This window comes from Nesoenas mayeri (assembly GCF_963082525.1).
Source record: "Nesoenas mayeri genome assembly, chromosome: 7".
In the NCBI taxonomy this organism is placed as follows: domain Eukaryota; kingdom Metazoa; phylum Chordata; class Aves; order Columbiformes; family Columbidae; genus Nesoenas; species Nesoenas mayeri.
This window is the reverse complement of record NC_137551.1, coordinates 55,331-77,489: the sequence shown is the minus strand read 5'-3', so window position 1 is coordinate 77,489 and position 22,159 is coordinate 55,331. Positions and strand designations below refer to the sequence as shown.

The window sequence follows — 22,159 nt, the reverse complement described above, 5'->3', positions numbered from 1 at the left end:
ACGCCGCTGCTAAAAGCGCCTCCGCTGCTCGCCTCGGCCCAGCACGCGCTGTCAGAACCTTCCGACACGGGGCGTGAACTCGTAAAATAGTATTTTATTTCTTTGGAAAATGTACAGGCTGGGCCGGGGTGAGGAGCTGCACAGCGCACAGCCGGCAGGCGACAGGCGTGCTCTAGAGCAAGATGTAGGCAGTGACAGCTGAAATTGCCATAGGAGAAAGGAAGGAAAAACCAAAGTTCTCTTTTTCCTGCGTTTAAGTGAACAGGATCTTGATTATGACCAAAGTAGTACTGAGAAAAAAATAAAGTGAACGACGGCTTTTTCAAGGTGGTACAAACACACAGGAACAGCCTATTTTAATCAATATATAAAATACTGCAGTCCCGCTCTGGGTTGCTGAAGTTAACGGTCAAAGGCTCTGTCAAAGCTCCGTTTCTGGCCCCTGCCTCTGAATCTGTTTCTCCCGCCCGAGCTCCCGCGCCGCCCGTTCCTGGAGCTCGAGAAGCTCCGGCCGCTGCCGCCGCCGCCTCCTCCTCCTCGCTGCGACTCCACCAACTCGGGTAATTCGGTCGCCACGCACAAACGCCACTGTTTTGAATCTTCCCATCTCGCCTATTCAAATAAAGTCAGACACAGCAAGTTAAATTCTAGGAATGCACACACAGGGTATTCCATAATTACTAAATTTGCTCAGTCAAAAAGGAAAAATCGTGAGCTAAACAGGGGATTCAAGTTTCTAACATAAGTGCTCAATACTGGTTTCAAAATTTTAAGCGTAAGCCGCAGCTGAGAAACCCACCTTAAGTGCTTTACAAAGCAGCAGCCTCAGTCATCTCCTTCCCCACGTTTCATTAATTAAGACTAGCACTATAATTATTACTGATCACAAACAGAATTTGTTGTAGGGCTGAACGAACACCAGGGCACGAGGGCACGGAGACGAGCCCAGGGAGAAGCACCCGGAGGCTGGATGCCTCAGGAATTCTGGCCTGGGGACACCAATTCTGCCAAGCAAAACCCTGGAATTCTCTTCCGTGGAGAGAACTCCGAGCGAAGGGACGCGGGTCGGGGAAGGGAAAAAAGGGGTTGTGTAGTGTAACAGCACTCATGGCCTACACGGATTAACCCAGCGGCGGTGAGAAGGGCTGGACTGTTCACAGCCCCGCTCTTCTCAGACAGGGGTCTCAAGATACAGTTCTGGAGACAGGAATACTGCAGGAGAGGAACGCTGTGTGCTTGTTCTGTTCAGTTTCTCCCAAGCCATCTCTTTTGGGATGGAAAAGGCAGGATACAGGGGATGCCGTGTTTTCTGCCTTGCCCTCTCCAGCCAGTTTTATCTACGGGGCGCTGCAACCAGGCACTGCAACGACGTACCTCTATGTCCTTGCGGTCTGCTGCAGGGATATCGAAACACACTCCCTGGAGAGAGAGAACAACTGTAATGGGTACAAGTCTAGCAGCCGACGCAACTAAAAACAAACAAACACGTACAAATCTGTGTACTAAAACAGTTTCAAAGTGGTTTTTAAGAGACTTGAGATACTTGGAGATCTTTGAGCGTTGAGGGAGTTGCATCAATATTCCTCAGAACACCAATACTTGCACTCTCTCCCTTAACGTTTTCCTCAGATACACACACCGTTCTTTCCTCCGCATAGCCAGCACTTCCAATCCACATTGTCCTGCTCTTTAACAATATGTTTATAACCTTTTGCATCCTAAACTGTTGTCTATTGGCTTCTGCATTACTCATTTGGCAAATTCTTTCAAATTAGAAGTTTTAATCTATACTACACAATATATACATCCAGTAAACTGAACATTTAGGTTCAGCCTAAAAACCTGAAGTTAAACTACTTGAATGATTAAGTACAATACACATAATTCATACGTTGAAATGCTATTCTTTGTCCAAATGAGCAACCTGGATATTGAGAATTACAAATCTGATGTAGGGAACACCATCCATACACAGTGTTCTGCACATCAAGTACGGAACAATGCTGTGAACGGAGAGACAGAGGTGGGGACAATAAAAGCAAGCTCACCCATCAGTGCAATACCAGATCTCCTGCACGAAGGACGCATTAAGAAAATATTTCAGAGATGGAAATAACAAAAACAGTTCACTGACATGAAGAAGTGACCTTAAGTCACACAAAACCAGGGAATCACAAACTGGCCAGTTCCCTGTAACGCCAGCGAATGTGTTCATGGAAACTCCAGCGTGGATATGAACCACGAGTCCACGGCAACGTGGTGTGTGAAGCGCCAGGAAAGCAGAACGGCAGAGAAGGGATCGGAGAACGGGCTGCTGGCCCAGCGCACGTGCTGACAGCACAGGGTTCGGTCACCGAGCTCACAGCATCCCTGTGCTGTTTGATTCATCAGGGTGTGCTGAGAAACACGAAATACACCCAGAAAAAAAACAGATGAAGCAATTCAGTAATAATGCCCAACAAGTGGCAGAGGCAGGACATAAGCATTCCTTGTCCTCTGTCACAAATAGTCCTGGACAGACTATCCGATCACACGTTTTAATGTCTGTGAAAACGCATACGAGTTCTGAGACAGAAGAGCGAGGGGAATCACTTCTGTTTCAAATAACCACCTCTCAGAGAGGCTGTTCCAAGACTGACGTACCCAACCCAGAGAGTAACTTTCTCCTCTTTCCCTTTCAGGTTCCAGAAACAGGATGGACACGAACTACCAGAACTGACTCTCCTATGAAATCCTGTTCTACGTTGTGTCGTTACGGCACAGTAACCACGGTTCGTTCCTTTTACGTGTTCTGCCGTCCCTATAGCCATGCTGTGTACCGCATTGTACTGTCTCCTTAGCACGAGTGGAGCAGAGCTCTAAGCCTCCAAGATGCCCAAGACCTGCAAGAAGAGGCTGAGACCCACCCTTCCAGAAGTCACGTCCTCATCAGCAGTGCCTGGAACAGGGAGAAAAAGACCCAGTATCCCCTCTGGCAATTGCTGAGAAAAGGCCACAAGCAGAGAGCTCCGCAGAAAACACACACAAAGCAGCTTACCATTTTTCCCTTGAGGAAACACATTCTGTTCACCTTCCTGTCGACATCGTCGCCCAACAGTTCTCGCAGCCTTCGCCAGGCGTAGCTCATATTGTTTATTTCTTCAGAGCAGTGCAGTATCATTGTAACAAACCCCTACAAGTAAGAAACTCCAGTCAGTCAGAGGAATAAGCTTCAGCACATCTACACACGAGAAACCTCCTAATGTAGACTTCATACACTGAAGTTTTCAAGTGGGTACTGTTATCAGAGAGCAAGCATATTTGTAGCCAGTATATTCTTGCTTTGAACTAAATCAGTAGTTCCTAGTGGCTTAAGTACAGTTCCCATATAAAAATCCCAGGGAGACATGATTCTCTATTTAAACATCACAGAAGTGTGTTGCTTTTTATTTACATTTTTTAAAAAGACTTTTGGACACACGCAGAGCCCCCAGCCTTACCGCGTCCGAGTTCAGCAGGGAGCGCTGCTCAATGGAGGTGGCACCTGAAATATGGGCCAGGGCTGCAGCCAGCGCATTCACTGGCCCCTTCTCTTGTACCAGTAACCGAGCAGATTCCTTGAAATACTCAATAGCAGTTTCAGGAACAGAATCCAGACACCTAAGTAATAAAAGCAAAAGAAACAAACATTCTATATTAGTATTTACTGGGCACCGAAACAGAACAAAAGCGGCAGTGCAAGGCTTTAGTAGCGATCGGTTCTGAGAGGGGGCATCAAGTAATCCAAACATCCCCCCTGAACCAGGGAGACACACCAGGGCCTGAGCACCCAACGCACCTGATGGCATCCTTGCTGGAAGCCTTTATGATATCTGTTGCGGTAGGAACGCCAACACGCTTGAACGTAATGCCCTGGAAAGTAAAAAGCACAATACAGATGAAAGTTGCATACCACAAGTAATTCAGTTCTATTGTTTCATTTAAATCTATCCCTTTTCTTCTTCTTTTCACCTTTTAACTCCCAAGTTTTGCTGGTGAAAGTGACAAGGTCAGGCTTACAGGGAAACGGGTAACACTTAAAAGCCTTTATGTACCAGGTCAGTTTAAATGATCCAGTGACCTCAAACTGAAACAGAGACCATTTTGGTGGATTCCAACAGCGAAAAGGGCCTACAAATTCTAAATTATTCATTTTACTCTGATTTACTTGGATTTAAGTACGAGTTACGTTAAGTACGAGTACATTTCTAAATGTAAGTGAGTTTTATGTGCCAAGACTAAACCATCTCACCCCAACTGAATATTTAGTTGGTGAGAGAAATACTATATGGAGCAGTGCACAAAGTGCAAAATGGAAGTAACAGTTCTCGGTAAAGCAAACCACTGACGACAAGCCATGGTGAACACTGAACTGAAGTCCTGCGGGCTTTTTCTCATTTGCACAGGTCCGGTGTTACTGGAATTGGCTGAGAAAAGCGTGAGCACAAGAACCCACAGCACCGTCTCTGCTCCGCGGCACCCGACAGCGGACTCGAACTCTGCAGGTAACCTGAGCTCACGAGGTGCGTTACATGCTACGTTCTGCCACCGAACTGTTGAGCTGAACACGAGCACGACACGCTGCCCCGGGCGCTACACCAGAAGCTGCACTTTACCGCTTTCTGTTCCACGTATCTTAACTGATATTCCTCCTTTCGCTGGTAGAAACAGATGCAGATCCCGGTCCGTCCAGCTCGACCTGTGCGTCCAGAACGATGGATATAGGACTCCACATCCTTCAATACAAATACTCTTATAACTTATCTAATTTAGTGTAATTTAATCAATTCATTGCATTCAGATAACTTAGTAGAAGCTATTACAGTTAAGCCTGAATAATGCACAATATATGCATCAGAGAATTAAGTTAAAAACAGTTTCACTAAAATCAAACAAATGAGCTTTTCCATAACCCTCTAAAAATCCCTGTTCGAAAGCCAGGACCAGGAGCACAGATCAGCTAAGTCTCGTTCTGGCACCATGTTGAGCATGCGTACCCCCTACACCCTCCTGCACACCAACTTGAGCACGATTACTGACATGGTATAAAGGCAAATTCACTGAAAAATGATCTTGTTTCTTTTAAACCCTCTTGACTTCAGCCCCTGTCACTGTTGGGGTCCATCCTCACCTACGCCCCCCTTAGTGAACCGTTCCTGCGAGACACACAGCCGCTCTTTGCTTTCCGCTGCTCCCAGACCCGCAATCACCCTGCAAGGCCTTGAGGGGAGAGGCTTTAAGCAGCCCTGAAGGGGAGTGTTTTAAGGACCCCATCTTTAAACGTACCAGGGGCCGATGCATCTGAAAAGAATCCTCTAAGGAACTACTTCTGTGTATCAGGACCCTCCTTACCCTTAAATGCAACGCTGATATACTCAGTGTGGTGAACACCATCCCCTAAAGCCTTTACTGCTTGAAAACAAACCTATAAATTACGACAAGACACCCAACCAAGCCCCCAATCATCACGTACCTTTGGTGGTGAACTCTGCACAACCAGGTCAACCTCGGGGATGTCTAAGCCACGGGCAGCCACGTTGGTTGCCACCAGCACTTTGAATGCACCGTTTCTGAAACCTTTCAGCGTGATCTCTCTCTGCTTCTGAGGAATGTCACCGTGCAAGGACTGGCAATCCTGAAACACACTATTGTTACAGGACTGCACCAAAATCAAAGACAGCGCTCCACTACTACACTAATTAATGTCAGCATCGCAGCTCAGTAACTGCTGCTCCAGCACCACAGCCTCTTATCCTACTTGTTCTCTAAGTCTGCCTCCATTTTTTAACCCAAGACAGTCCTCTCTACAGAAAAAAAATTCACAACTGTTTCATTTGATGTCAATAACTCTTCTTTTAATAAAAAATCCCTTGTAGCTCAGTATTTGTTAGTGCAGCCTAGTCCTGAAGACCATAATGCTGTAAACTTTCAACCAGTTTGAGTCTTTCTTAAGGTCCTTTTTGGCAGTTTTTGAAGCTACCTGACCACCCACAAAAGCCGGTCCTAACAGCTTGCAAAGTCTCTCTTTAAAACCCATTCAGCATAGGTCTGATATCAAACACAGGGCTGATACACCTCGGACAGGTTCTGCTGCTGAACACGGCTGAGATACCGATATATACCTGTTTGATTGAAGCATTCAGAGCCAGTTCATTTGCCTCCTTTTTGGTCTCACAAAAGACGATGGTCCTCCCGTAGCTGCCACTGTAGACCTGAATGACGTCTCCGATCACCGCGGCTCTCTGAGACCAGTGACACTCTATTGCCAAATGCTATGGAAAGTAATTCCGGGGGTTAGCACACATAAAAACACAACATTCTTCTTTTTAGTACATTTGAAACTGTAAAATCCAGAAATACTAAAGAGTTATTCAGCTTCCTGATAGGCAAAATACACTAACTCACGTTCCAGAACGTGCAAAATCCATGTGGCTCTTGTATCCGCCACAATTAGTCTAACATTAAACAGAATAGTTACAGTAAGAGGAAAACCAAGATGACAGTCTACAAATCGCTTTTCAAAGCAAGTTAAAAAAACCCAGGAGACATTATATCATTTCTCGGGATAAAATCAGATACCCTTTTCCTCTGAAAACCAACAAAACCAACTGATAACTGAATCCTCACTCTACTCGAGATGCCTATGGATGCTGTGAGGAGACAGAGAGAGTTTGACCAGCTGTAGAGCGCCTTGTGCTTAAACAATAATTCTCAGACCTACTTTCAACATCATTCTGCTAATGTACGTTAGGATGGGATGACCGTGTGTAGCATAAAGGGAAGGGGAAGAGGCCTGGAAACGTCCCACACGAGACAGACACTCACTTCCACCGTCGTGGCAGCCTTTTGAGTCTTCTTCCCAATCAGGTCAACCTGCTCGTATCTGGACTTCATGTACTTCTTCGCCACGTCGTACACCCAGTGCGGGCAAGTTGCGGAGAACAGCAGCGTCTGCGGGTTGTCTTCAGAATCTTAAAACACAACAACGGTTCGCAAACTTCCCGTTTCATCTTACAGATGCATACAAGTTGATTACGTGAGTTATTAAAAGTATGGGGTCAAATATCAGTATTTAAAATAAATAAGGCAATTCCACTTTTTCAATTGATGCATGATCAACATCTGGGAAAAAAATACTCTAGAAAGCCCAAATATTTTCAAGATTAGGCAAAAAGTTACTGTGACCAAAAATCCAGTCTATTTTCAAGTGGGGAAAATGGTAAAAGGTTTCTAACTCCTTTTAACTGGAAGAAGTCCAAGTACAACTTATGGATGGGTGTCAAAGAAAGTTATTTACAGATCCCTAAGTAAGGGATTTTAGCCTTTGCAAAGGCCCTGTGAACGAGTCCTACCTTCACAACACCTTACGTACTGTGTTCACATTTACTACAACATTCAGTCATTTCTAAACAAAGCCACCTTGCTACTCACAGAAAAAATAGACCTGAATTGTAGCAGACTAAATTATTACTAATATTTCCTACTGTTTGTTTAAATATTGAGATTACCCTTCTTGTATGCAACTCGTAAAATGTCTTCCACTTGCTCAGCAAATCCCATGTCCAGCATCTGGTCAACTTCATCAAGTACCACATGCTTCACCTTGGTCAGGTCCAGCTTGCCGTTCTGAAGATGGTCTTTGATTCGACCAGGTGTCCCAACCAAGATGTCAATGCCGCTTCTCATGAGATCAACTGAGAACAGGGAAGAGCAGCAGAGGCGTTAGCAGTGACCTAGGGAGCATTCTATACATTAGAAACACATCATAGCTGAGTAATAGTGTAACATCAGCTTCTCAAACCGCCCATTAGTGCTCCTCTCACAAACGTGAGAACAAATGATGAACAGCAAGAGAAAACCTGGGAAAAACAAAGCCAAACAAAAACCGAAGCGGTAAGGTAGAAGTTCCACCGCTCCTCCTGCAGAACAGATTCCCCATCTCCCTCCCCTTTCCCCATGGTTTAAATAAAGTGGCAAACAAAGAGCTTCTTTTAACACATGTTGGAAGTAGTTAGCTCTGCCCAAACTGTCTGCCTGAATCGGAAACTGACTGAAATCACCTCCTTTATGAAGTTCTGCAGGAAAAAGAATTCATCCCTAATGTCTCAAGACACATTCCAATGAAAGAGTGTGTTCCCATTCCTGCTCTCATTTACCTTGTTTACAACCAGCAAGAATTATGCTGTTAGAATAAAGACATTATTCTCCACTTTACTGATTTTCTAGCTATCACATATCACACAAAAAAACCCACTCACAGCTCTAAGACTAAACATCTTCTATAGAAACATCAAAGCTTACAAGAATCTAAACCTAAACACTCTGTATACACACAATATAACCTCTTTCACTTTAATGACTATGAGTAGATGAGGAACACCAAGAACATAATTGAGCACAATTAATTGAACACAATTATTTCTCACAATAAGATTTATCTGGAGCTGCTGAATTCCCCATGAATACTCTCCAGTTCTTGAGTTGAAAGTGTGTGTTTGGACGGACCCAACTGCATTTCTCAAATAAGTCACTCAATCGACATTCGTGTCCCTTACTTTGTCCATTATATGGCGTTCCTCCATAGAAACAAGCTACCGTCAGCTTTCTTGTGATGTCCTTGAAGTCTTTGGCAACCTGGTTCGCCAGCTCTCTCGTTGGACAGAGAACTAGTACCTGGACAGAGGAAAGACAGACAGATTTCTCTCATGGCTTCTGCCAAGAAAGCACTAGTCTTCTAATCATCCGTTTAGGTCTGACCTTGTATGTAATTAAAAAAAAAAGGGGGGGTTTAAATAGTTATCTAAACAAAAACTAAATAAACGTACTGCTTAAGTCTCTTGTAACGCCATTAATCTCCTTCGGCACACAGTCACTGAGGACAGGCTACCTTCTTTTTAAAAGAGATGGGCAGGAGGTACTTAAATCTTATTTAACTTCAGCTCTTGAACAGACCAGCTACAGGTCTCCTACGCACACATGCGCTGTTTGAGCGCAAGACTAAAGGATTTTGGTAATAAGAGGTTTTTACACATGCTCGGTAACGCTTCAGTCCCACAAGAAGGTGAGAAAGGGCAATCAACTGTCTCAGCTCCCCGGGGACTCAGGGAAACGAGTTCAGCCTGCAAAGTTCAGCGTGGTTCTGGAGCCTGCGCTGATATCCTCGCAGAAACAACCACGAGACCACCCTCTCCTTCGATACACAGGCTCTGCACACGTGAGGGATGAGCTGCTGGCCAGGACTTCAACTAAGGAACTCTAAATCCTCACCCCTGACTTCTTCCAACATTGAAACACATTACAAGAAGGAGTGTACTGTGGTAGAGCAAGGCCTGCAGGACTTTATTTTAAGACTTGTGTCTCCTTCAAAGAAAGCTTTCCCTCCTCTGCAAGACTGGGCCCAACCCAGAGCCAGCAGTCAGTCTGACGGCCAACGAGATGGGCAGATGCAAATAAAACAGCCAGTACTAGTTTTGGAATGAGCTTCAGGTGAAAGGCTGAAATAAAGTGATAACAAAATAATAATTCCACTATTAATGGGGATATGAGGATACAAGAAGCTTCGGCCTATGTAGTTTTGGACAGCATCACAAGAATTTGGTGAAAACAAACACAGACCGCTCGTAACAAATCTGCATTCTCTGGAGCAGAAGCTTCAATATCTGATGGTGGTCCTTGTGAAAACTAAGTCTTTTTTTAAGACCTCCCACTTTTTACACGTTTAAACAAATGTGTTTAAGTAGCTTTTACCGATCAAAAGAAGTCACTAACCTGTTACTAATCTGGGAGAAAAACAAGCATCCAGTAACCACTAGACCTCAACAGGTAAAGTTAAATAGGAACACGGTGAACGCTTGTAGTTTCAGTCTCCCCGTATGCAGAAAAAGGAACTGACAAGTGGATAGAACTGCTGCGCTCTTTACTGTTCGTCAGAGCTGTGAGGCAGCACAGGGCGCAGGCAAAGCCCAGGAGCAGAGCTTTCCAACAATCTCTAGTGGGGTTCACTTTATTCCTGCGCAAACCCGAAGAACTTTTCCACCAGGTTAAAAATCTGAATCGCTCAGCTGTACGACAAAGCAAAACCGGTGCTCTAACTAAGCACAGTTACCTTTGGTGCACGGCCTCTTCTTCTTTCCTGTGTGTCTGCCTGAAGCTTTTCAATTAAGGGAATAGCAAAAGAGAATGTCTTCCCCGTTCCAGTTCGAGCTTGAGCAATGACATCTTTGCCAGCAAACACTGGGTCGAAGGTCTTCACTTGCACGGGAAACAGGTACGTGACTCCTCGAGCTGTGACAATTTCAACAGACTTCCTTAATTCGATCGTTTCACAAGCGTTCTTGCACACTCTTCAGAGAAAGTTATCCCAAGCAAAACCTCCATCCACTCTGAAGTCACTCGGGGTTGTATCACCATCTCCTCGGAGTTATTTAATCTCAGAGGTCGTCTCTAAAGCTGCCCTCAGACCGCCCGTTTTGATCTCCCACGTCACACCACCAGACACAGTGCTGGCTGGGACAGATGATGCTACTGGTCTTCAGTTAAAGCCTTTAAGTACCGTGGCTTTATTTATGTAATGCTCCCCACATATCTATGAAAATCTCTTGCTTTCAGATAAAACACTACATCAAAAACACTTCTATTGTTCTCTTAACTCATACTAAGTCACACACATACTAACATCAAACACGCTAAATGTAACTGGTTTTCTTTTAGTCATGCTGAAAAAACCTTTAATTGAAAAATTCTCACGCCTTTTCTTTTGAGCTTATGTCATTTAAAATTCTACTTGTAAAGGCTGCAGTGGGCAATACTGCAAACAGAAAAGTCTGTGTTCAGAGCTTTATTCAGAGGAGGCGGTCAATACATGCTTTCTCTATAGCACCTGTGCTTGCACAGCCACACGCAGAGCGCATCTCAAAGCTCACTGGTTGAATACGTCAAGGATAAAACACACACAACAGAGACAATTTAATTTCTGTGGTCGTAGCATGTTAAGAAATTTACCTTGAAGAAGCTGAACGGTCCCTTTGGAAATAGGAAAATTGGACAAAGCACCCTCTTTCTGCTCTTCAGTCATCTCCTGATAGGTAAACAACAAATCAGATGATGTTCCATGGGAATATATATGACCATCAGAGGCACTAGTGTCATTCCCAAGGGTCAAACTTCCAGTGACAGCACGGCAGCTGCAGCTAAAGAGCCTTCTTTGTTTTACTACAGCCACTATCGTATTTCAAAGTTCGACAAAAGTGATCTGTAATTTAAGACTGTTTCATATCTAATGGCATAACCCTAGAAATGCAAAACAGCTAAATTAGAACTCTTGAAAACTCTTAATTAAATTTTGACATCCTCTTTTAAATAATTACCAATAGCCTAACAGATCACGTTGTAATATGCAAGAATTGGGATGATATCTACCCCGTTTCCTGCTTCCCAATTAATACAGCACAGGGATTTACAGCTACAGAAACTGATTCCCAAAAGAGTAACATTATGGAGTAGAGCATCAAATGCTCCTACTCAGTAAGGCATCGCTTCCACATGTTGTAACAGCACAGCGGTTAGAACGCTACGGGTGAGGAAGGAACGCAAACCCAGACACCAGGGGAGCCCTGGGTGCTTTGCGAAGCGTCAGCTGCAGTGAGGAACAAAACCAAGCAACAGTGGAACACACAGGTATAAAGACTTTTCAGAACAAATCCTAAATAGAACAAGATATGTTTCCCTTCAAAAAAAATGTTCATGTCAAGCAATATTAAAGGAACCTAAATAAAACAGAATAGGCAGAAAAAATAAAAACATTCTTACCAAAAGACTGAAAACTACTTACAGAACTGTTACAACATGGTATTATATTAAGGACCATCTTATTGCATTAATTACTATCTAATGATACATAAAAACATACTAATACGTAACTTTTCTTTTTCCACTAGCTAAAACCAAATAATTCTTATTTCACTAGAGAAGTAGTCAATAATACCAAAAAGAAGTCAATTGAACTATATTTGTGGCAATCACAATCATATCTAATGATGCTGAATCATATTAAAGCACCGTCTCCCTGCAGCTTGTCCCCCTGCCAGCAGCTGCCACGGAGCCGGGCTGCTGAAGTGCGGAACCCACGGTGCACCCACCTACAACTTCAGGACTTTCCAAACCTGAAATTTGTGCAAACAATCAAGGGAAGGGGCACTTCAAGTACGTTGAAACCCTGGAAATTTCCAGCAGCCTTTCCACTGATTGGGAGGAAAAAAAAAGAAAAAGGAAAAATAACCTGCTCTAAATACAACTTTGTTGCAATACAGGAGTTGAAAGCTAAGCACATCACCATAACTAACCCAACCATCAGTATTACCTGCTCTGGCTCACTGTCACCGTCACCACTTGACGTTTCACTAGAATTACTGGGCTGTTTTTTGTGAGTGGATTTCATGTTTAAGGAAGATAATCTTGTGTTCTCTGGGCTTTCTTCTCTTACGTGACCGTTTTGTTTTACTGCACTCTTGGATTTCTTGAGTTTTGGGGGAACAACGTCCTCCTCCGACTGCTCACTTTCATCCGTCTCAGCCTTTCTCCTCCGAGACTTGTCATGCCGTTTAGATTTCTTCTCTTTTTTCTCCTTCTGGTAAGGCACAGAGCAACACAGCCAATAAATGAAAACACATGCACGTCATCCAAGTGACACGAAACAGAGAAGACGTTGCAAAACATAGAATCATAGAATGGCTTTGGTGGGAAGGGCCCTCCCCAGCTCCCCCAGTGCCCCCTGCCATGGGCAGGGACATCTGCACCAGCTCAGGGTGCTCAGCGCCCCGTCCAGCCCGGCCTGGGGTGTCTCGGGATGGTTCACCCCCCACCTCTCTGGGTACCTGCCCAGGCTCTCACCACCCGCAGGGAAAAGAAACAATTCCTCCTCACATCTGGCCTGACTCTCCCTCCTTTAGTTTAAAACCATCGCCCCTTGTCCTGCTAAAGTCTGTCCCCATCTCTCTTACAGGCCACTTCAAAGTACAGAAAGGCTGCAACAAGGTGTCCCCGGAGCTTCTCTTGTCCCCTGAACAGCCCAGCACTCTCAGCCTGCCCCCAGCAGAGCTGCTCCAGCCTCGGGCCACCCCCGGGGCTGCTCTGGCCCCTCTCCAGCAGCTCCACGTGTGTCCTGTGGGCTCCGGAGCTGGAGCGGCACCGCAGGGAGTCTCACCAGAGCAGGGGGCAGAACCGCCTCCCTGGACCAGCTGCTCGCGCTGCCGGTGACGCTGCCCAGTTCGAAACCCGCGCTGCGGATGCCAACGGCGGGACGGGCAGAAACCCGGCCGAGCCCTCCCCGCCGCGGCGCAGCTGCCGCCGGGAGGCGTTTCCCGACCCCCAGTCGCCCGGGCCTTCGTTTTCGGGACGCGTCCTCCCTCCAGCGCGCCCCGAGAGCGCTCCTGGGGCCGCCCCCGCCCCGCCCGCACACGAGGCGGACGCGAGGCCCGGGCGCCGCAGGCCGCGCCCGCCGCCCTCCCGGGAGGCCCCGCCGCGCACGTGGCCGGCCCGGCACCGCCCCGCGGCCGCAGCCCCGGCCCGGCGCACGGCACCGGCACATGGCACCGGCACCGGCGGCGCCACGCGAGGCGGGACCCGCCGGACACGGCCCCGGCGCGCAGGCGGCGAGGAGCGGCCAGGCCGCACCCGGCCGCGGGAGGCCCCGGAGCTCTCCCCCCCGGCCCGGGTACCTTGCGCCGCCGCCGGCTGCTCTCCAGGGCGGACTCGCTCTCCATGGGGCACTCGGGATCCGACTCGGCCCCGCTGCTGGCGCTGAACCGGGTGGCTTCGGGCATCTCCGCTGGCCGCTCCGCGCCACGCCGCCGCCGGTCACCGTGTGACAGACACAGAGCCCGCCCACTGCCCCGCGCCGCGGGGCGGGAGCACAGCCCTCAATCACCGCCCGGTAGCCAATAGCCTGCCCGCTCACGGTGCGACGGACACGGATCCCGCCCACTGCCGGAACACCTCCCTCCAGCACCGCCCGACAGCCAATAGGCTGCCGGCTCTGCCGCCAGACTACAACGCCCAGCATGCCCCGCGGCTCCTCCTGGACGCCGGGTCCCAGCGTGCCCCGCGGAGCGCGTGGCGGGCCCCGCGCCTCGGCCGTGAGGCGGCGGCCATGGCGGGCGGGGGCCGGGCTCCGGGCGGGCGGGCGGGGCAGCCGCGACTCGCTCCCCGTCCGCCGCTCTGCGCCGCACCCCCGCGGCGGGTGTGAGCCCCTGCGAAGGGCGGTTGGGGCGGCTGGAAAGCTGCGGGCGGCGCGAGGAGGGAGAGCGAGAGAAACCTGAGGGGAAGGCCGCGGTACCGGCGCCGGCCTGCGGCGGGGGGGAGGGGAGCGGAGGTGGGGAGCGGAGCGCCGCGGTGGGGGGGAGCAGCGCCGCCAGCACAAATGCGGTTTCTACCACTTCACCACTCTCCCTCAAAAAGCAAAATGCCCAGCAGGTTTAGAACTACAGCTCCCGCCATCTGTCTCCGTGACCGCTGGAGGCGCGTTTCGACAGTGAAAGAGCCTGACTTAGACGGTAACAGTGCGACCAAGCGCCTCTGGAGGGTTTAAAAGCGCCACAGCCGCCGTCACGAAGCAGACATAGTGCACTTTTAGCTACAGGGAGAAATCAGGATTAATGAGTCAAAACTGCTCCTCTGAACTAAGAGCTGAGAAGTGCCCCTGCTGGCTGCCGGGATGGTGTTTCCTGAAGGGAAGGCAGGGGCTGGTCCTGAGCTGGTGCGGTTCTCCCAAAGCAATGCCCCGGCCTTACCTGACTGCGTTTGCAATTGCATCCTGATTGCCGGCTATAGGCACACCAGGTAGATTCAGGAGGACAGCTGAGACCTCAGGACACAGGGGAGAGCCTCAGGATTCAAGGGATTTTTGTAGCAACAAGGTGCGTGCCAATCCAGTTCATTTGCTTGCTTTTCTGACGGGAGATGGAGCATTAAAGCCATTTCTGTGGCACGAGTAGCAAATGCTTTCAGGAATGATAATGTGAAACAGTCCTGTGCAACCTATAGAGTTCACCTTGAAAAAGACACATACCCTTTCCAGGTTAATGATGTGATCTGAATGAAGTATATCAGTTCTTTTTATTATCACAGGGATGGGAAAACTAATTAAAGAAATATACATCAGCTCTCCAAATACTATGGACAAAAGTTTTAGCTAACAGCTTTGATTTAGAGACAGCCTCACATGCGGAGTGATCACATTTACAGTATGTTTACGTTGTTACAAAGTTCATGTAAAAAGTAATCAAATATTCATGACCAGAGTTAGCTGAAGAATTTTGTCGTGATCGTCCTTCCACTTTGTCCTCCTCTTTGCATTAGTATTTATGCTTTCAGAATTTGGCAGGATGCTTCATTTTCTTTTCAGTCCACCTAAAATAACAATTATTAGATGTCAGACTTCACATTCTAAAAAAAAAAACTGAGTTGGCTTAAGTTCCGGTGCCACGGATGGCACCAATAACAACCAGTCAAAACGACCCTTTGAGATACATTTTCCTAAAGAGCATCCAACAGATTTCAAGTGTTTGTGCCCAAGTAATACACTAGAAGTGTACTTGAAAGAGTATACAGCCAAAAGCTGCTGGAGGGGGAAGCAGGGGGGGAAATTAGCAGTATTTCCTTAAAAGTTGTAGTATGTGATTTGTCCTTCATATTTTAGCTTCCCAAGGTGCTAATACATACCTAAAGAGAACCCAGATGGTTTAATGACACTTAAATACCAGTCACTTAAGATCTTAAGAATGTGATGCTATTAAAAAAATCTATATGATTCTTTTTTTCCCCTCACAGCATTTTAACTTATGTTCTTACCAATTTAGTAAACAGTTTTGTAGGTCTGCTCCACATGCAACTGTGTTACAAATCGTTTCATACCAATATGTTTTCCATTAGAGGACTTTTCCAAGTATAGCTGCAGGGAAAATGTACCCTATGAAAGGAAGCAGACGCTTCTAGCACAAGCAATGTACACATTTCTCTGCTCTACTGTGAGCAAGTCAGATGGTATTTTGTACTTTAGATTTTTATTGAACACCTCTATAAAGTACTTTTCATTCTTTGTCTAAAACTGGGGAAACTATGGCAGTATTTATAATGTCATATGGTGAGATCAATGCAAGCTGAACCTGCCTGCTAACAGGAGTTCACCCATCACTGTGTTTCCCAGCATTTCTGCATCTGGCCATCTCCAGCTGCAGGGCTGAGCTCATCCTGCTTTCTTGCCTCCTGACAACAAATGCAAAATATAAACAGCAGCAGCTGTATAGCGGATTTAGGGGGAATATTCACATAAAAAGACATGGTAGAACTATACAGTTTGACTGTTTATGGAACATAATACTGAAGTTTTTAAAGGTAATAGGAATTCTGGTTTTGAGGAGGGGGGTTATAGTTTACAGTAACGTTTCTGCCTAAATCTGATTGTTAATTTGAAGATAAAACATCTAACATAGTTACACGTGTTTTCTTACCTGGGGGAGTCAATTCCACTCTCTCCCGTGACGCTGTGGTTTTCTGTCCCTCCCGAGTGCTCCTGTCCTGGTGTCACAGTACACGCGTTCTTCAAAACCAGATCTTTTTTCCCGGAGGCTCTCGTTTCCCTGGCCCGTGAGCCCAAAGCGCAGCGCCACCGCTTCCCCGCCTCGCGGGGGGGTTCTGCGAAATGGCAGCATCGGAGTCAACCTCCCCAGCGCGGCAGAAGCTTCTACAGCATGTTCAGTGAGGCCAGTTCCTTCTTCCTCTCTTATCAGAGACTTACCCGAGGAACCCGACTGCACAAACAGCTTTCTTCTGTGAAATCTGATTTTGCTTGTTCTTTTAAGCCACCTGTTGATTCTGCAAAACTAGCACTTTCCTTATATTCGTGCTCTGCAGAGTCATGTTTACTTACAGTTGCGCTGTACTGTGCAGCATAAGTATTAAACTTATAGTTTTTTAGAGATGTAGCTGTCTCCAGCTTTTGCACAGCTTTACTCCAGCCTCTTGTATCCGAAAAAGCATGGTCAGGTAGCAGGTGATATTGTTCATTGCCTTCAAAGTTACCATGCAGATGTAATGACCTACAGGTGTCACCATCATGATGTAATGAGCTACAGGTGTCACCATCCTGTGCTTTCTGGTGCAGAAGATAGCAGTTATCAGTAAATCCTTCCCTTTCTGGCTTCATTGGTCCCAGATGGCCGGCACAGTCATGTTTAAATATTAGTTCACTATTTTTGTCGATCTTTTGTCTGCGTTTCACACCACTTTTTAAACTCAGGTTAACATTGCCTGTATCATTTGAAAGAGGGACATTTTGAAATTCATTTGCTGTGTGATCTAGTAACTCACACACGGGGTCAGCTTTGCACCTGCAATCCTCATCGTTCAGATGTGATGGACATTTTGTGTCTTCTTCACACACACCATTATCTCCAGTGTGGGAGCGAGGGGACCCCAGGAGTTGTTTCGGCTATTCTTCTGTAGATGTTTTCTTCAGCAATATGACTCTCCAGAAAGAATTTACATTTATTATCTATTTGCAAAGTGTTGCCTTGCGGATAACTAACGTTTTCACTTACGCTGTCTGTCTTTGGTTGGAGGGAAGACCTCTCGGCAGGAGCAGCTCGTGTTGCTTTGCTTTGTCAGCCTGTGTTTCAGTAGCCAGCTGTTCAGCTTTCTAGTCAAAGGTTTTTGAGGGGTCCAAGGACTGTGGCCTTTGTAAAGCCCTTTCTTGCTTTTGCATCCTGGCCTTCAGCTGACTGTTAATAGCAACTTTGTACCCTTTTGCATAAAAGTTACCTCTCCATGACAGACCCTGGAAAAGGTTCTTAATTTGTTTTTTATATATGACCTGGGATTCCACTGCTACATCCAATGGCTGTTGGTTTCTGAGAGGCAGTAAAAGGTTCTCTTCCAGTTCTTGTTTTGGGATGTTCGCTCATGTGTGTGAGATTTCCTGTTGCTTCTGCTAATCTTTCTGTCTTTGATTTGGTTTTCCTGGTGTGTTCTGCTGGTTTACTTTGTGTCTTTTGAACACAATCCTGTGGAAGGTGGTTTTGCCTGACTATTGACGTCTCAGCCAAGGTGCTCTTACTGACACATCTTTTCTGCTCCTCAAACTTCTGTATTAATATTGTGTGTTTAAGCAAAACAGGTGCATAAGTATAGATAGATATTCTAGATAATAAGTGTTGATATGTAAGTGTAAACAGGTATTCTGTATAAGTTTAAGCAGATATGTACATGTGAGTACATATGCAAGTGTGTAGATGTCTAAGTAGATATATATTACAGTGGAAATAGATGATATATATGAAACAAATATATTCCCTAAATACATATATATGTGTAAAAAGTGACATAAGAGTCAATGTCAGTGATGTGTAAGGTTTTTAAAATGCAAAGAAATCCTGTTTATAGAAAGGATTAAAAAACTCATCGTCACCTGGAAATGTCTCTGGCGGGTGCACTCGAGGGAGTTCATCCCGTACCCGCGGCGGCCGGGGGAGCTGCGGGGCTGCTGCGGTCCGTGTGCGAGCCAAGCGCTTCATCCCGTACCCGCGGCGGCCGGGGGAGCTGCTGGAGCTGCTGCGGTCCGTGTGCGAGCCAAGCGCTTCATCCCGTACCCGCGGCGGCCGGGGGAGCTGCGGGGCTGCTGCGGTCCGTGTGCGAGCCAAGCGCTTCATCCCGTACCCGCGGCGGCCGGGGGAGCTGCTGGAGCTGCTGCGGTCCGTGTGCGAGCCAAGCGCTTCATCCCGTACCCGCGGCGGCCGGGGGAGCTGCTGGAGCTGCTGCGGTCCGTGTGCGAGCCAAGCGCTTCATCCCGTACCCGCGGCAGCCGGAGGCGCTGCTGGGGCTGCTGCGGTCCGTGTGCGAGCCAAGCGCTTCATCCCGTACCCGCGGCGGCCGGGGGAGCTGCTGGGGCTGCTGCGGTCCGTGTGCGAGCCAAGCGCTTCATCCCGTACCCGCGGCAGCCGGGGGCGCTGCTGGGGCTGCTGAGTGACCGTGCGGTGATGGGTTTACTGCTCACAGGCCACTGCATGAGCCCAGTTTAGTTTCATGTAATCTAACTTAAGTAAAAGCGTACTGAATAGAATTAATCACCTGACTTATAAGGCTGTGTGTCTTCTTTTTTGTTTTAAATACACTCTCTGCTTCCTGTCGCTGGGAAAGCCGTGCGCTGCGGAGTTCTGCTCATATTTACCAAAAGCAGCTGCAGGTTACACTGAACATCTGTGAGATCAGGTGTGGTTTGTACTTCGCAGGGAAATAAACGGAAAAGAGGAAAAGAAATAGAACGAGAATTAATAGAAATAATAGATAGAAGTAGATGGGGTCGAATAGAAATAGAACAGAACGGAGCGTCGTGCCGGATACGCGAATCTCCTCGGGGCTTGGGCGGGGAGAATGCAAAGTGAGATTCGAAGCCTACCAATCAGATCGCGAGAGGTAACAGGAGGGGCGGGGCGCATGGGATCGATGGGCGGGGCGAGGATGGGGCGGAGAAATGCAAATCAGAGGCGTGGCTACGCAAATAGAGCACTAGGGAGCTCGAACGGGCCGCCGGGAGGTTCCGCCGAGGGGGGTTCTGTGGGTGGGGTGGTTCTCCAGAACGAATTCTCTGTTGCGGGTTGTCCCGGGTGATTCGTTTACTGTGGCTGTTCCCGGGTGGCCCCCCTGGTGCAGGTCGCCCCCGCACACGGCCCGGCACACACTCCGGCACACGCCGTTCAGCTCCCGCTCCGCGCTGCCCGGTGCCCCCCGTGCGCCGCCCGCCGGCTGTCGCTGGTGCTGCCGCCCGGTGGCCGCAGCGCGGTACTGCAGCCCGGCGCGGGGCGTGCGGCATCGGGCTCAAACCGGAGCTCAAGCCCTGCGCTTGCGGGGCTGCCTGGTAGAGCTGGGCTTCGGTTTGGAGGGGGCTTAATGCACGTGTTAAATTCCAGAGAAAACTTTGTCTAGTCCGTTAATTGAAACGGTTTTAGTGGCGTGCATTACATGCTAATACACAAAGCAGGGTTACAGTGTTCTATAACATGCATAGAAGGGCGTATATTTAAGACAATTCTAGATGTAAACAAACATTATGGTTCTTATTGGGATCTTTTGGCATCTAAACTCTTAAATGGTGCAAAACATGTGTGAAGCTCCTGCTACAACAGCTGCAGAGTGGTGAAGAACAAATGTGGGACAAATCACGTTTAGATGCTTCACTCCTGTCACTTTCAGTCAATAGAGGAGCCAAATAACATGCTTGTGATTTATAAATATTACTTTAATGTCCGTGGCTTTTGCGTGTTACACATCCCAGGGTCTCAACTGCTGTAGTTCATATAATATACAGTGAACAGGAGGCGCTGGGTGTCCCTAAAGCGCACCTCAAATCTGTAGGATACTCTTACCTGGAAACCTCATTTGATATTTACTCTTTTCTGAGTGTATTCAACTAGGTAGTAGTTTAGTTTTAATTTTTAATGCATCGTATTAAATTCATTTTAAAACACTTTTTTTATTCTAATCTGTGAAAGTATGCAATGTGACTCCGTATGTTTGAATTGTAATGATTCGCCAGGTGACACATAGTGGAAATAATCTTTATTATAACAGTGATGTTTTTCTCAAGGATTTTGCTAAGAAAAGTGAATTTCTCAAATAAAATGGGTAGAAGTCAGCCAATACCTTTTTCAAAGAATGTGAGTTTGTCTCTACCTCTATGACTAGTTGGAACAAACCCCGACACCTTTTATTTTGCAGCTTGGCCCAGGGTTGCAGGAAGATTCACACTACTTAAGCCAAATTGGTGAACAGTTTAACAGCCAAAGGATTTACAGAAAGGAGTTTTGTGGCTGTAAGCCTTAGGTTATACTGCTCATAGAGGGAGAGCCAAAGAAACAGGGATATAGGAAAGGAAAAGAGAAGGAAAGAAAGAGAACAAAAGGTCAGCCCGCGGCCTTTGTCTGTGGTGCCTGGGCTGGTGTTGGGATGTAAATCGCGATTCACCTTCTCCTGAGTGCCCCATCTGCTGCTGCTGGACACGATGTCCATACGGGATTGTTTTGGGTCTGACAATGACCCGTCACTGCGGGATGAGCTGTTGTTGCCATAATGTCTGAGACATAATTCTGTTGAGTCTCTGGCACGGGAGGCAGATGGTGCTTGTCTGAGAAGCCCCCAGTTTCAGTCACTACAAGTGTGTGTGGTTTGTTAACATGAACGTTCTCTCATCCTAAGGGGGACTGTCAACTGACAATCTTGGTGAGATGTGTTAGTTGAAAAATCGTGTCATCGGTGAAATCAAGTGCTTCCTCTTATGAAATCTGCGTATATAAGCAAATTGAAGGTATCTGTACAAAACAAAACAATATCCTTAAGAGACCCTCCTGTCTCGGTCATTCTGGCCGGGGTCTGAGTGGCTGGAACATGCGGGTGGGCAGGATCGGGGCAGTGAGCAGCAGGGACACACCACAGGTCCCTCGTCCTTTCTGCTCAGGGCAGCCCCACACTGTGATCACCTGCAGGGCTCAGAGTCCTGTGATTTGACAGCACAAATTCTTCTGCCATGCAACAGTTCCCACATCTGGTATCTTCTCAGCCAGGAACAAGATGGGTTTAGGGAGGGGGTTGCAGATGTAAAGCGTTACCCGCAGGGTGTGGAAAGAAGATCGCCCAGGGTCATGAACGGGTTGAAAACTGGGAGTCCCCGGTCCCGGCTGGTGTTGCTGAGTGCTCCAGTGAACTTTCCTTTCATAGTCAGGCCCACCTGGGAGCTGGTTGAATGCATGAACTGTCTTTAAAGAACACATGAATTTATCTGATTCTCCTCTGGATAGTTTTATGCTCCTCCCCGATAGCTTTATGCCACCAGATTTGTTGCATTAGTATGTTACTTCCATAATTCCCTGCAGACCCACCTCTAGAGCCTCTTGTCATGTTACTTACCTGACCCATCCAATGCCTATAAATCTCAGTGACAGTGTGCATCTTTGTACAGCACAAACATGCACGTGTGTGTATGCACATAAATGTATGTAATTTGGGTCAAATCTTTATTTGCTATATGTAGGTATGATAACACAACTTGCAGAAAAACACAGCCTGCCGATGAAAACAAGTTTCAGCTCTGCCCGTG

At 47.3% G+C, this 22,159-nt stretch overlaps 2 protein-coding genes across 4 annotated transcripts; both read right to left on the bottom strand.

The window, feature by feature from the left end:
• Positions 1-76: 76 nt before the first annotated feature.
• On the bottom strand, positions 77-13,865 carry LOC308042192 (nucleolar RNA helicase 2-like). Of its 3 annotated transcripts, XR_013922326.1 has the most exons (16): positions 13,734-13,865; positions 12,377-12,643; positions 11,020-11,095; positions 10,124-10,302; positions 8,574-8,691; positions 7,527-7,712; positions 6,844-6,989; positions 6,141-6,290; positions 5,492-5,653; positions 4,635-4,754; positions 3,818-3,891; positions 3,480-3,639; positions 3,038-3,172; positions 2,049-2,397; positions 1,375-1,419; positions 544-612 (listed from the first exon to the last, which is right to left on the bottom strand). XR_013922326.1 is itself a non-coding variant. In XM_080347384.1 (15 exons), exons 1-15 carry the CDS (start codon positions 13,836-13,838, stop codon positions 403-405), a joined length of 2,133 nt encoding a protein of 710 aa, XP_080203510.1. In that variant the 5' UTR covers positions 13,839-13,865; the 3' UTR covers positions 77-402. The 3 variants fall into 3 exon arrangements, 2 of the variants coding, with proteins under 2 accessions (XP_080203510.1, XP_080203511.1); XM_080347384.1 differs by lacking the exon at positions 2,049-2,397 and having other exon boundaries at positions 77-612; XM_080347385.1 differs by lacking the exons at positions 544-612; positions 1,375-1,419 and having other exon boundaries at positions 2,263-2,938.
• Positions 13,866-15,383: 1,518 nt separating this feature from the next.
• Positions 15,384-18,719, bottom strand: STOX1 (storkhead box 1; the record flags this gene model as incomplete). The annotated part of the gene is given in 6 exon segments (XM_080347702.1): positions 15,384-15,423; positions 16,524-16,707; positions 17,155-17,282; positions 17,742-17,952; positions 17,955-18,030; positions 18,525-18,719. Coding segments are annotated over 6 exon segments (834 nt in total).
• Between the last annotated feature and the right edge of the window lie 3,440 nt (positions 18,720-22,159).